This window comes from Xiphophorus hellerii, chromosome 10 (genome assembly GCF_003331165.1).
Source record: "Xiphophorus hellerii strain 12219 chromosome 10, Xiphophorus_hellerii-4.1, whole genome shotgun sequence".
Classification (NCBI taxonomy): Eukaryota; Metazoa; Chordata; class Actinopteri; order Cyprinodontiformes; family Poeciliidae; genus Xiphophorus; species Xiphophorus hellerii.
In genome coordinates, this window is record NC_045681.1 from 24,019,458 (window position 1) to 24,032,228 (window position 12,771).

Consider the following 12,771-nt stretch of genomic DNA (forward strand, 5'->3'; position numbering starts at 1 on the left):
GAACACTCTGTTGTTTTTTGTACAAGTGTGGAGATGATAAAACTATATGTGTGACTTTTTGTATGTCTCATAACCATAAACAAAACATATATATGGTCATAACTATGTGCAGTTTGTGTATTCCATAAGAAAAATGTATATTATGAGAGAGCAACTTGACAGACCCTGGCTGCTGGTGTGGAGGCCTGTTGCTGTCGTCACCGGAAATGTAATTCCCTGCTCAGTCTGGGTAGGGATGTGGCGCCAGACTACCCGGGCGAACACAAACAAATTCATGACAGTAATCATTAAATAGCGTCTCCCGTCCTTTGTTTTATCGTAAATCAATAGGGAATTTCTGTTTGTTGCTCCAATCTGAGTTGAAAAAGCGTCAATCAAAGGAGACATGCCGCGCACACGACAGGTAAGAAAACAGATACAGCGGGTTGCTAAACACGGTTAGCATTAGCAGAGTTAGCATCAGAGTGCTCCATTCTCCAAGCGGAGAGCTAGAAGGTTCCACGGTGTTTCGTGTAGTAAGTCGGTAATTTGCCAGCATGAAACAAACTTTAGCTACTCATTCAACCAGACAACGTCTAAACAACAATTTTATTCGCTTTCACGTAGTTATGTTTAGCTTTTGTCAACGTTTTCAACCAATAGTGCTATGGTGTAGCCTCTGTGGGCGGTATAAACAGAAAACCCATATGTAACATTTGGGGTTTGGTACTACCAACATATAGACAAGCATCTAGATTAGATTAATGCCGATTTTATCTTTGGACTACATACGAAGTGAACTTGTACAGTCTTACTAACTGTAAGCCGTTAATATTGTGTTTTTGAAGAGTAAAACTTAAAATACAGTATTAGTCAGAGCAGTCCGTCACAGTAGGGCTAACTGCTAACTACCATAATAATGGGTTGCGGAGCTAACCTGGTAAACTGCTGGGTCTGGTAAATCACTGAGACACATTTCAGGGAAATTTGAATGAATGAAACAACTGTTTAGTTTTATGGAAATCGCCAATTAGTTGCAGCTTGAATCCCTAAACAAACAAACAAGCAGCTGATGGTTCCTGACCAGCTCCATGGCAACACAATGCGTGACAAAGATCAAGTTTGTGTGAGTGTGATGAAAGGATCTCAGCAGTTGGCTAACCAAATTAGAACATAAAGGTTTTCTATGTTGGTGTCATAAACCAAGCTCTTTAAATGCTTATTCTGATCGGTCTGAACTCTATTGTAGGTATGGGTTGTATTTCTTCAGTCCTGTCCCATCTGACATTGTTTAGATTAGAATACTACATGATAAACTATAATGCGGAAACAGTTATGATGTCATTGTGGTCACTTTTTTCCTTCCTCCCTCATGTGGACTTAATAATTCCCCTCTTTCTTTCTGTCCTACCTACATGTGTCCTACCTCCCTAGTGTACTTCCTTTTTTTGTTTTTGTGTCCTTTCTCCCTTCTGCCCTTCATCCCTTTCTTGTGTTTTTCTCTCCTCCATCCTTCCTGTTTTTGCAGCCTCTATATCGTTGTAATGTCTGTCCTCATTTCTTTGTGAATTCGCTGTGTCTTTTAAAATGGATGTAAAGAATGGCCAGTCTGGAAAGTTTGGAACCCTGGCTTTCAAATGAATGAGGAGCTCCGTCATCAAAAAGGGAAAACGTTCATATTGATGACTCCTGCTGTTCAGATTATACAATATTTCATTCACAGTGTGGGTTTTTATGCTGTTGAGCTTAAGGCACTTCATCCTGTAATATCCCTCATATGTAGGTATCCCTCATATGTAGGTAAACCAAGCCAGTAGCATAAACACCAATCAAGCATTCAGAGCACAAATAGCAGTAGCATTAACAAATGTAGGAATAGAGCAGGAAATAAAGTACGCAACAGGGTATCTTTGGAGGTTAATTTTCTCTATAATTGATATAAAAATAGTTTGCGTCATCTCGTTTTAGCCTCATTTGAGCGGCTTTCTCTTGGCAGAGGCCGTTGACTGGGAGTGTGTCTGATGGAACGGAAGACTCCGACTCCTCGGCTGAACGGGAGCAGACCAACAGCTCAGAGAGCGATGGAAACATGCCCAAGAGACAGCGCCTCACCAGAGCTTCTACCCGCCTCAGCCAGAGCTCTCAGGGTGGGCTATTATCTCTAGAAGACAGAAGTCTTAAACTGGACCGTCATAACTGATGCTTGACTTAGTTTCCGTCCCTCTCTCATCAGACACTCCGGATCTGAAGCGTGCTGCAGACCATGATGAATCGCCACCGCTCACACCCACAGGAAACGCCCCGTCCTCTGAGTCCGAGCTGGACATTTCCAGCCCCAACGCGTCTCATGACGAGAGCCAATCCAAAGATCAGGCCAACAGGGACTCGGATAAGGACCTGTCCCATCGACCCAAGCGCCGGCGCTGCCATGAGACATACAACTTCAACATGAAGTGTCCGACGCCCGGCTGTAATTCCCTTGGTATGAGTTCAGCCTTGATGCACATTTTTCTACTTAGGGATCTTTTACAGCGCTCTGCGTCAGTATTGGAATCCTTCATAAACAGGCAAAACCTTAAAATAACTAAATCTTTTTTAGCGGTTGCATAATCTCAGACTGGAATAAAACTGGAATAAAGCCTTTTAATATTCGTGGCCAAAAAAAACAAAACAATTTCTATGCACAAACCTATTTTGCTTATAGGACAGCACAGAGTTTTCTCTTACATTTGACCAGTTTGGAGCATTCAGAGACAGATCTATGACCGGTCTGGTTTGGATCATTTCCAGACCAGGAAGAATCCTGGACCCTCTGCTGTGCTGTTTTATTTTTAGCTACAACTAAAGACAAGCGAACAAATAGTGTAATAATTGCAGTAGTTACAGTTACATTCATCACTAAAACCATTTATAGAAATTAAATAAAACAACAAAATCAACCTGGCAGAATCCATGTCATCTTAGGTTAAACACATAATTAACTATAGTGTAATATATTCCATTCACATCCAGGAACTTACATTGCTTGCAGTTCACAAATACAGGTTTAATCTGTCATTTAAAATTTAACAAATGTATTTAATTTTTCTTCTGTTTCTCAACATGTTGTTATTCTCTTAAGATTCTGATGATCGACTTATTTCTCATATTAGACAGAAACCGTAGAACCGTTTGGTGTGTGTACTCTGCTGCTGATTCAGATGTTTTGTGTTCCGTTCGTTTCTGTACCATCACATCCTGGTGTGATTCTAATCATCGGCCTCTGTTTCTTTGAATAGGCCACCTCACTGGGAAACACGAGCGCCATTTTGCAATATCAGGGTGTCCTCTCTACCACAACCTCTCTGCTGACGAGTGCAAGGTGAGGTTAATGACCAACACGGTGTCTTGCGTGCAGCTTGATTAGAATTGATAGTTTAAATGAGTAAAGCAGCACATGGGATCCCAGTGAGCTTTAAATCTTCATCTTCTCTTGCCAGGTGAAAGCCGTCAGCCGTGAGAAACAGGAAGAGGAGATGAAGACGCAGGACGAAGGCAATTCACGGCACGCAACTCGCCACCAGGTAGTCTGGATTATTCAGCGTCGCTTAGTGTTTGTCACAAGGCGGTTGCCATGCACGCAGAAAAAGGGATGATTGTATTTGTTCCTGGTTTCTAGACGCCAACGCCCAAACAGAGCAGATACAAGGAGCAGGTCGCTGAGATGAGGAAGGGTAGAAACTCTGGGCTGCAGAAGGAACAGAAGGAGAAGCACATGGTATGTTGGCCACATGCGGTCCGACCTCCTGTGTGTCTAAAGCTGGGATCACTGCTTTGTTATAAAGCTTTGTTGTGGAACCGCCGCCTCACTTTCCTGTTCCGTCGTCAGGAACATCGGCAGACGTACGGCAACACCAGAGAGCCTCTGCTGGAGAACATCACCAGCGACTACGACCTGGAGCTGTTCAGGAAAGCTCAGGCCCGCGCATCTGAAGACCTGGTAATGCTGTCTGCTTAAAGGGCCGGTATCATGTCAAATCCACATTTTTGAGCTTTATATCATTTATAATGTTATTCCTTTATAAAAACATACCTGGAGTGTTACTTTGATGCTTTTATGCATGTTTGAGAAAACCTTTAATCTTCCATGGCAACTATTCAGCAGTGTAAAACCCAGGCGTTTTATTTAGCCCCGCATTAACTCTGCCTTCCAGACGCAGCTCCTCCTCAGAGCTGCAGTTTCCAAGCTTCTGAGCTTTCGCTTCCCAGATCAGCCCTGCCCCACTCAGTTCCTTCAGACTAACCAGCAGCAATTAGCAAACATCTGGTATAACTGTTTGCTGAGCTCTTTATAAGAGCTACTTCTCAGAGCAACGCTGCTAAAAACGTTGTTAAAGGTTCAATAGAGGAGCCATGTTGTGATGACGTCCTGAAGGTGGTGTTTTTAGAACGAGCACAAGCTTCTTAAAGAGACAGAGGTTCAATTTTAAGTCGTTAAATTATGAAGTCAAATTTGTCTTAAGTCATATTTGATATATTCAGCATTTTTATAATAAAGGTAACATAGTTAAAAGATTGTGGTATGAAATAATACTATGTGGTGAAAAATACATAATACTGCCCCTTTAACTCACCACTACATTCAACCCCCAACATTCACAGTACAGCCCCAGATTATCTAACACACACACACGGCCTTTAACAGATGTGTTTGTTCTGGTGTTTTTCATTCTGCAGGAGAAGCTGCGTATCCAGGGTCAGATCACCGAGGGCAGCAACATGATCAAAACCATCGTGTTTGGCCGCTACGAGTTAGACACCTGGTACCACTCGCCCTACCCTGAGGAGTACGCGCGCCTGGGCCGCCTCTACGTCTGTGAGTTCTGCCTGAAGTACATGAAGAGCCAGACCATTCTCAGGCGACACATGGTGAGATTTCCACCAACACAGAACAGAGTGTTTCTCACACAGGGTGCCATAATATTCTTGAGTTTGCCTCTAAAGCTTAGCTGAATATGCTGAACACTTTCTGTATATGTAGAGCTTTTTGTAATAATGCTCTGGCTTCCTCTATCTTCTGTGTTATCAGGCCAAATGTGTGTGGAAGCATCCTCCAGGAGACGAGGTCTACAGAAAGGGCTCTATATCTGTGTTTGAAGTGGATGGCAAAAAAAACAAGGTGAATAACGTCAAATTTTAATTTAACATCTTTCTGTCTGTCCTGCTGTCTTCCATCCATTTGTCTGTCTATTTATTCATTCACTATAGCGAGTTTTTAAAGAGACAGAGACCCAATTTCAAAGTGTTAAATTACAAAGCCAAATTTATTTTACGTTATGTTATACAGTATATGCCTTTGAAAAGATGCTGAATAAGGTAATTCTAGTCAGGTCTGACTGAGAGGAGAGCCTCCCTGCTCTCACCGTTCTACACATGGCTGTTGTTTACATAGTGAGGAAACTTAGCGACTAAACCTTAAATAAACACTGCCATTGTTGTCATTAATATAAAGTTATTTTAATGTACAAAGACTAAGATGCTAAAGTATCAGCTTAGAGGAAGCAGGTTTTTCTCTAATCCTCTTCCGTCCTGCAACACACTAACAGCAGATTTGAAAAGTGTCTGTGGCGTCCATCATGTCTGCTGTGACAGCTGACCGAACACACAGCCTGTTAATGAAGCTCTGTTAGTTTGCTAGACTCCTGGTGTTCTCTATGAACGTCAGACTGGAAAAACAAGAGCTAATAATCCCCATAGAAAGCAGGCTTACTTATAAAGTTTGACTAAAATCAGCTTGTGTTTGTTCTGTATATTGCTTTAGTCTTCCACCACTGCTCACAACTGTAAAAAGAATAAAATGAAAACATTCATCTGCCCCTGTCTTCCTGCCTCCCAACATTCCATTCTGGTAAAATTCAGCGTATGACATGAGGACTGTATAGGAACCCTGAGGGAATTAACAATCAGTTGGTTCTGTTTTGCCCAGATTTACTGCCAGAACCTGTGTTTACTGGCCAAGCTCTTCTTGGACCACAAAACCCTTTACTACGACGTGGAACCTTTCCTCTTCTACGTGATGACAGAGGCCGACAACACGGGCTGCCACCTCGTGGGCTACTTCTCTAAAGTAAAACAAAACCACTTCCTGTAATATTCTTTAAATATAAGATGTATGGTCACATAAACTGAATTCTGGGCTGTGGCTTTGATGACTTTTTTTAATTCCCAGGAGAAGAATTCCTTCCTGAACTACAACGTTTCCTGTATCCTCACCATGCCGCAATACATGAGGCAGGGATTTGGCAAGATGCTCATCGATTTCAGTACGTAGCTGCACCTGAGCTTTTCTTTTAGGTCTTTATTATTCATGAACCAATTGCTCCAATAGGAGACAGTGGGAATAACCTGTGAAGCGGTTTTGTTTTGCTTGTTGCTGTGTCGCTGACTGGGCCTCTGTGCTGTCCAGGTTACCTGCTGTCCAAAGTGGAGGAGAAGGTGGGCTCACCGGAGAGGCCTCTGTCCGACCTGGGCCTCATCAGCTACCGTAGCTACTGGAAGGAAGTGCTACTCAGATACATGCACAACTTTCAGGGCAAGGAGATTTCCATCAAAGGTGACGTGTTGGGCAGTTTTTCATTCTTTCTCCATAAAGTCCTAACAGTTTATACAGGCACATCTGAATGAATTAGAATAGCATTAAAAACTGAGTTCATTCCAGTCATTCAGGTCCAGACATGAAATACAGATTGATTCCACACAGAGATCTTATACCAAAAAACGATTCTTAATTCAGAACTCAGAACTCGCATGCTGAGACGTATATGACGTAATGTATTCTAATTTGCAACTATTAATGCAAATTCTCTCATTGTTCACACGTTTTGCATAGACTTTCAGTTTTCAGCAGTAATTACTGGGATAAACGATAATATTGTTGCTTTGAGACCATTTTCAACTAATATGGTGATAATAATGCAAGTTCGCTCTCTCAAAGATCAATGATCTTTCATTTCTAACAAACATTTAACAGTGGAACTGGAAGACATTTTAAATAACCAAAATATGACCCAACAACCAAAAAAGATAAATAAAGCTGAGATGAATGTCACACACAACTGAAACCATAAATAAAATAGATGATGTAAACAAAATTGCCCTTGTGTTATTAATATTAATCATCAGAATAGGAAATTATTGAGCTCATTTTTCTTTGTCCTGTGATGAATCCATTTATTCATTATTATGACAGGATTTCACAAATCTGCCCAATCACCTCAGCGGTTTCTATATTTCCTTTTTTCCCTGGTTGAATTTTAACCAATCCTCTTAGCCCCCCTTCTAATTTAACTTCCTGTTTCACAGTGTCATTTTAACAACATCATTTTGGGCCTCTGAGCAGGTAAAACACTCTGAGGTTCTGCCATCTTTGGGTCAGGAGTGTGTGAAGTGAAGGAAGTATAGTTTATCACAATAATGTCTGGGATCATTTATTGTAAATAAATTTAACATGACAGGCCCGACCAAGTGAAACTAATTCTTAAGTGCAAAATGTTTATAGTTTTTGGTCTACTTACTGTTCTGAGTTTGTTGTTCTCTCAGCAGCATTATTTTAAGTCTGTGTACTCCAGTTGGTGATCAATTAATAAATTAGTTGGCAATTATTTAATTAGTATATTATTTTAATCCGATTAATTGGTTCAGCCCTAATCTAATCTTTTTTTTTCTTAAACAGCTGAGCTTTGGGGTTTTCTCAGCTGCAAGCCATAATCATCATGATATAGAAATAGAAATAAAAGCTATTTGTGTATGAATGGAGGTAAAAGGTTTCCCCCAGAAAAGTTGCTAAGTCTGGTGGGTGGGGCGCTAGAGCAGACTTTCATCCAGCCCGTCAGGTTTTTGAGTTAGAACATGTTTTAATGTTGAAATTTGAAAATATCACTTGATAATTATGTGTTATTAAATGCCTGAACATCAAGTATAAAGTCATAAGAAATCCAAACATTTTAAAAAGACTTAAATAAATAAGCACTGCTTAGCCTGGTGGGGCACAAGTAAAGTCTGGTGGCCCGCCAGGCTTATAATACGCTGGGGGAAACCCTGGATGTATACAAGAAGTCTCTAAATTAAATCATTGATGTAAGCTTGTATTGTGTGTTCAGAGATCAGTCAGGAAACGGCAGTGAATCCGGTGGATATTGTGAGCACCCTGCAGTCCCTCCAGATGCTCAAGTATTGGAAGGGGAAGCACTTAGTACTGAAACGACAGGTGAGATCAACTCGTTTCCACCGAGTGACACCAATCTCCTGTTCAGTTACGATCAGATTCTGTTTCATAAATGTGTTTCCACCTGTTTGAGCGCCGCCTCCGTTTCCTCCCAGGACCTGATCGACGAGTGGAAAGCGAAGGAGATCAAACGAGGTAACAGCAACAAAACCATCGACCCGAGCTCGCTAAAATGGACGCCTCCCAAAGGGACATAAAGCACAACACCCTCAGGCTACTGAACCTTCACTACCAGCCTCCAAAACCACAAGTAGCCTAAGACCTTTGACTCGTCGGTGAAGATCAGTGTTACTTTTCTTTTACTCGTGTATCCAGATCATTTCTCTGCATCTTTTTATGTCCGTTTCTAGTCACAGAATCATGAGCTGAAGCATTTACAGCTAGAGGAAGACTTTTGTGTTTTTAAAGGGCCTTCATCTCACTTTGTTGTGAATGTTAGATGAGTTGACCTGGTCTGGTGGAGAGACATGAATGTTCCACTCTGCTCACAGATGAATTGAATACATAAAGACATTTGGCAGCATTTCCAGATTTTTTTTAATTTTTATTATTATTACTATTTTTTTCAAATAATGTGCATCATGAAGATGATAGTTATTCCTGTTTGGCATGATTGGAGAAACAAAAAAAAGCAGGGTGAATTTTTTTTTTACTAAAAAATATTTTTTATAGTCTTTGGTTGTTGTAAACGTTGTATAGATGTTTTTCTTTTTCCCCCATGTGTCTGATTAGTACAAGAAGTGTATCCATTCCTTTAGGGAACCTGCAAAATAAATGGGGAAAAAAAAAAAATCAGATTTTTAATTTGCTTAGAGAGGGAAAAAAAAAAATATATTGAAAGTAAGCCAAGCTCAGGTTTTTTGTATTGCTCCGGTCATACCCTGCTGGGACGGTTCTTCTGGATGCTGGATCTCTCTGGTTGCTGCAGAAGGATTCACGCCGCTCACAGACTCTGAAACAAACAGAACGCAACTGAACGGGACCACATGCGCTTGGTGAGCCGCATCGCTTCTACGTGTTCGTCCGCTTTTTAAAACCGTCTCCACCAATAAAGCTGCCTTGATATTTTCACCTTTCGCTTCACTTGTGTTTTTAACAGTTGCTCACCTTCACTGGAAACACTTCGCCCCATCAGATCCACGAATGCAACCCTCTTGTTTGCTACAAATAGAAAAAGAAAAATCTTTTTTTTTAACTATTTTTTTTAAAGAAGTCATTTAAAAATCATTTTGAAAATAATAGTCACTTAACATTACACAACTCCTCCCCAGCCCCCCCAATTATTTTTTTTTAATTTAAATTGAGGGGAAAAGATCATAAAAAAAAAAGTCATATAAAAAAGGAGAGCTCAAATTACTCACACCTCTTCACTTGAAACTGTTTCTTTGTCACTGTGAAGAAATCAAACCAGATCATCTGAATGATGCTGCAGAATGTGATTTGTTGGAAGTGTTCAGATGCTACCTGCTCTTTTCCCCATCAGGCCATAGAAGCGAAGGGCTTTGGATCTTTTCATCAGGCTGTCTACAGGGCTGCTGTCCACAGGCTCATACTGTCAGGAAAATCAGGCATTGGCTTAAACTTAATGACGCAAGAATCTTTAAAATAACTGAAATAAACCTGTCGTTCTCACCTGCCAATGTCTGGACAGCCTTCTCTCATCTTCGCCGCCACTTGTCGATCCTTTGGAAGTTTGCACCAGCACGCAAAAAGTCACGACGACAAGCTGGATCTTCCAGCTCTCCATGTTTTGGTCGGGGAGGAAATGATTCTGCTCAGGTTCTCAGTGATGTTTTAAATAAAACGCAGCGATGTCTGATGAACCAGTCTTCTGCTCCAGGCTGTATTTATGTCCTTAAACGCCCCTCGCTCTGCAACCCCTCCCCTTTAATCATAATTATCCACGCATCACGTTTTAGACGGGTAACGTTTCATAAATGTCACATTGATTCAGTTGTATGAGGTCTGGATTTTCTTCATTCAGTCCTTACAGTTAGTAAAGGTGAAAAACTTTAACATGTTATATTAAAGGTTATTTTATTCTGCTTTAGACATTGTCATTTAAAGCTTTATAAACAGCAGGGAAAAAATAATCTCCAAACTCAAATATTTACTTTTTAAGCTCATTTCCAGTTTTATTAGACATCTGGAACTGCCTGACGTTAAATATCCAGTGGTTCCTTGTGTTCACCGTTCCTTTAATCTCATGGAGACAGGCAGACGCCCGGCTTTACTGTTTATACAATTTATCTTTACAGATTTTATTGTTCTATCGACTGACATGGTCAACTGATGTCATCTGATCTGAAGTGTTTTTCTGCTGTCGTGATCGAACACAAGTCAGTTTATTTGAACGGCACATTTCAGCAACGAGGCAGCTCAAAGTTTTTTATTACACCATGTGATTTTAATAAATAATTTTTATCTGACTTTGTTTTACCAGGATCAAACCCCATTAAGTTTAAATCTTTCTTTTTCAAGGTAGTCCTGGCCAAGAGGCAACAACAAATCCAACATAGAAAACATGAAAATTAAAGCTGCAGTGTGTAACTTTTAATTAAGAAAATTTCTTGAGACGGATGATCTGGAAAAAAAAAAATCGAGCTGAAGAAATGCACCTCTCCAACAAAAAACAACCAATCAGAGCCAGGGGCAAGGTTTTAGCGCAGTCAATCAACCTTATGCAGACACTGTTAAATATGCTAATGTTAAACGAACAACTTATCTTTACAGGAAAACTGTTTATCAGAGCCTGTTGTGAATTAACATTCACAACAGGCTCTGCTGACAGGGAGAAGCTGTAGCATAACAAAGAACTAGGGGGTGAGTGAACAGCATGCACACTGGCATGATTGACAGCCCTCTACAACTTCCCAACTCCCCCAAACTAGCCAGTAGAAATTAGCAAACACCTGGTTTAACCAAGCTCATTATAAGAGCTGCTTCTCAGAGCAACGCTGGTAAAAATGTTGTTAAATGGTTAATAGAGGAACCATGTAGTGATAAACTTCTGAAGGTGGAGTGTCAGAAAGAGCAGGAGTTTTTAAAGTTACGGAGGCCCAATTTCAAGGTGTTGAATTACCAAGTCAAATTCCTTTTAGGTCATTTTTGGTATATATACAATTTTTATAACAACTGAAGGTAACATAGTAACTTGATTATGCTGTAAAATGGCACTATGTGTCTAGAAGATACATAATACTGTTGCTTTAAGGAAGTCTTCTTCTATTACTGCAGCCACAGAAATTTCTAGAGAGGTAATTACGTGACGATGTGTGTGCTGTGAGGACACCCACTTGAAACAAAGCTGACAACAAACATCAAATGCTTTGATCCCCACACAGGTGCTTCCACATATAAGAAAAGCCTGCAGCAATTACGCCTGAAAGGCAATTACACCTGAACAGCCCTTGTGTGTGTGCGTTGCGTGCATGTGTGTGGTCTTGATGTGGAGAGGTGAATCAATAGAAATCCCATCCGCAGGATCTGCATATGAAATGGCTGAGTCACAAAAGAGGCCCTATAATGGCAGGACGCCGCAATTCAATGTGACGCAGTGAGCGGGGGTAGCGGGGGGCCATGTCCCCCAATTCTGATTCTCCTCAGAGAGCTGAGGCTCAACTTAACCTGAGGTTTCATATCCTTCCAGATCAATTCATGGAGGCAAAGGAAGTAAAGGGAATAGATGTCTGTCCTTCATGTTGGACATTCCTGGCAGGTTGAGATTCAGTTTAAACCTGGTTTTTATATCCTCATGGGGATCTGTCTACATTGTGGAGTTGTGGGGACCACTGCTTTTTGAGGGGACATTTCTTGATCCCCATGAGGTGAAACGCTTTTTAAGGGTTACGGGTTAGGTATGTGATGGTTAGGGTTAGGTTGTTGAAAATGAGTGTAAGTCATGTTCATATCCTTATTGAATTTACGTCAGTCTCTACCATGACTGCTTGTCCTTTTTGAAATAAATCCCTGTTGATTTAATGGTTAGCTTTGAACCCTGCAGTCATCTGTTTCTCCTTTCAATTTGAAATGCCGTTCCACTTCTATATATCTCTTCTCTCCTTTTCCTCTGACATGCAGACAGTGAGTCAGCTCTGTAGGCTTTTGTCATATTGCAGCTACAACACAGCCCATAGTCTACTGTGTTTTGCTGATCATCACTAGTAAAGGAAATTGTACATGACAGATGAAAATATGAAACATCTGTGCATGGTTTTTCTCAGGCTGGAACTAATAGGAACCAGTGTCTTTTCTGTCGTTTACAGCTTTACATCAGCGAGTTCGTGTGACATCAAAAGGCCACCAGGTTCTCTGCTTACCAGGGCTTCTCTGAAACCGACCGGCCCGGTTCTCAGACAGTGAAGTTGGACAAAGCCAATGTTGGAGCTAATGTGATATATTCACCTGTTTTGATAAAGTTCAGTCTTCCTGAATGGCTGTAATCTCTGGACAGTTCGGACCCATTTCATTGTTTGAAATCCTTGTGGTTCTAGCCACTCTTCAGTGTCTCTGACAGGATGTTTCTAAAC

General features: G+C 40.9%; 1 protein-coding gene across 1 annotated transcript; it reads left to right on the forward strand.

Moving 5' to 3' along the window:
• Window positions 1-219: 219 nt before the first annotated feature.
• On the forward strand, window positions 220-9,313 carry kat7b (K(lysine) acetyltransferase 7b). The gene is made up of 14 exons (XM_032574848.1): window positions 220-403; window positions 1,976-2,126; window positions 2,213-2,461; window positions 3,258-3,340; window positions 3,459-3,542; window positions 3,638-3,736; window positions 3,848-3,958; window positions 4,696-4,887; window positions 5,048-5,137; window positions 5,945-6,085; window positions 6,188-6,281; window positions 6,425-6,571; window positions 8,118-8,224; window positions 8,338-9,313. The coding sequence occupies exons 1-14, from the start codon at window positions 386-388 to the stop codon at window positions 8,437-8,439; spliced, it is 1,668 nt and encodes a 555-aa protein (XP_032430739.1). The 5' UTR covers window positions 220-385; the 3' UTR covers window positions 8,440-9,313.
• Window positions 9,314-12,771: the final 3,458 nt, after the last annotated feature.

Excerpts from the sequence above, each read along its gene's own strand:
- kat7b (XM_032574848.1), top strand. Across the intron at positions 3,543-3,637 it reads GGCACGCAACTCGCCACCAG|ACGCCAACGCCCAAACAGAG; the intron begins GTAGTCTGGATT and ends CCTGGTTTCTAG. Across the intron at positions 8,225-8,337 it reads ACTTAGTACTGAAACGACAG|GACCTGATCGACGAGTGGAA; the intron begins GTGAGATCAACT and ends GTTTCCTCCCAG.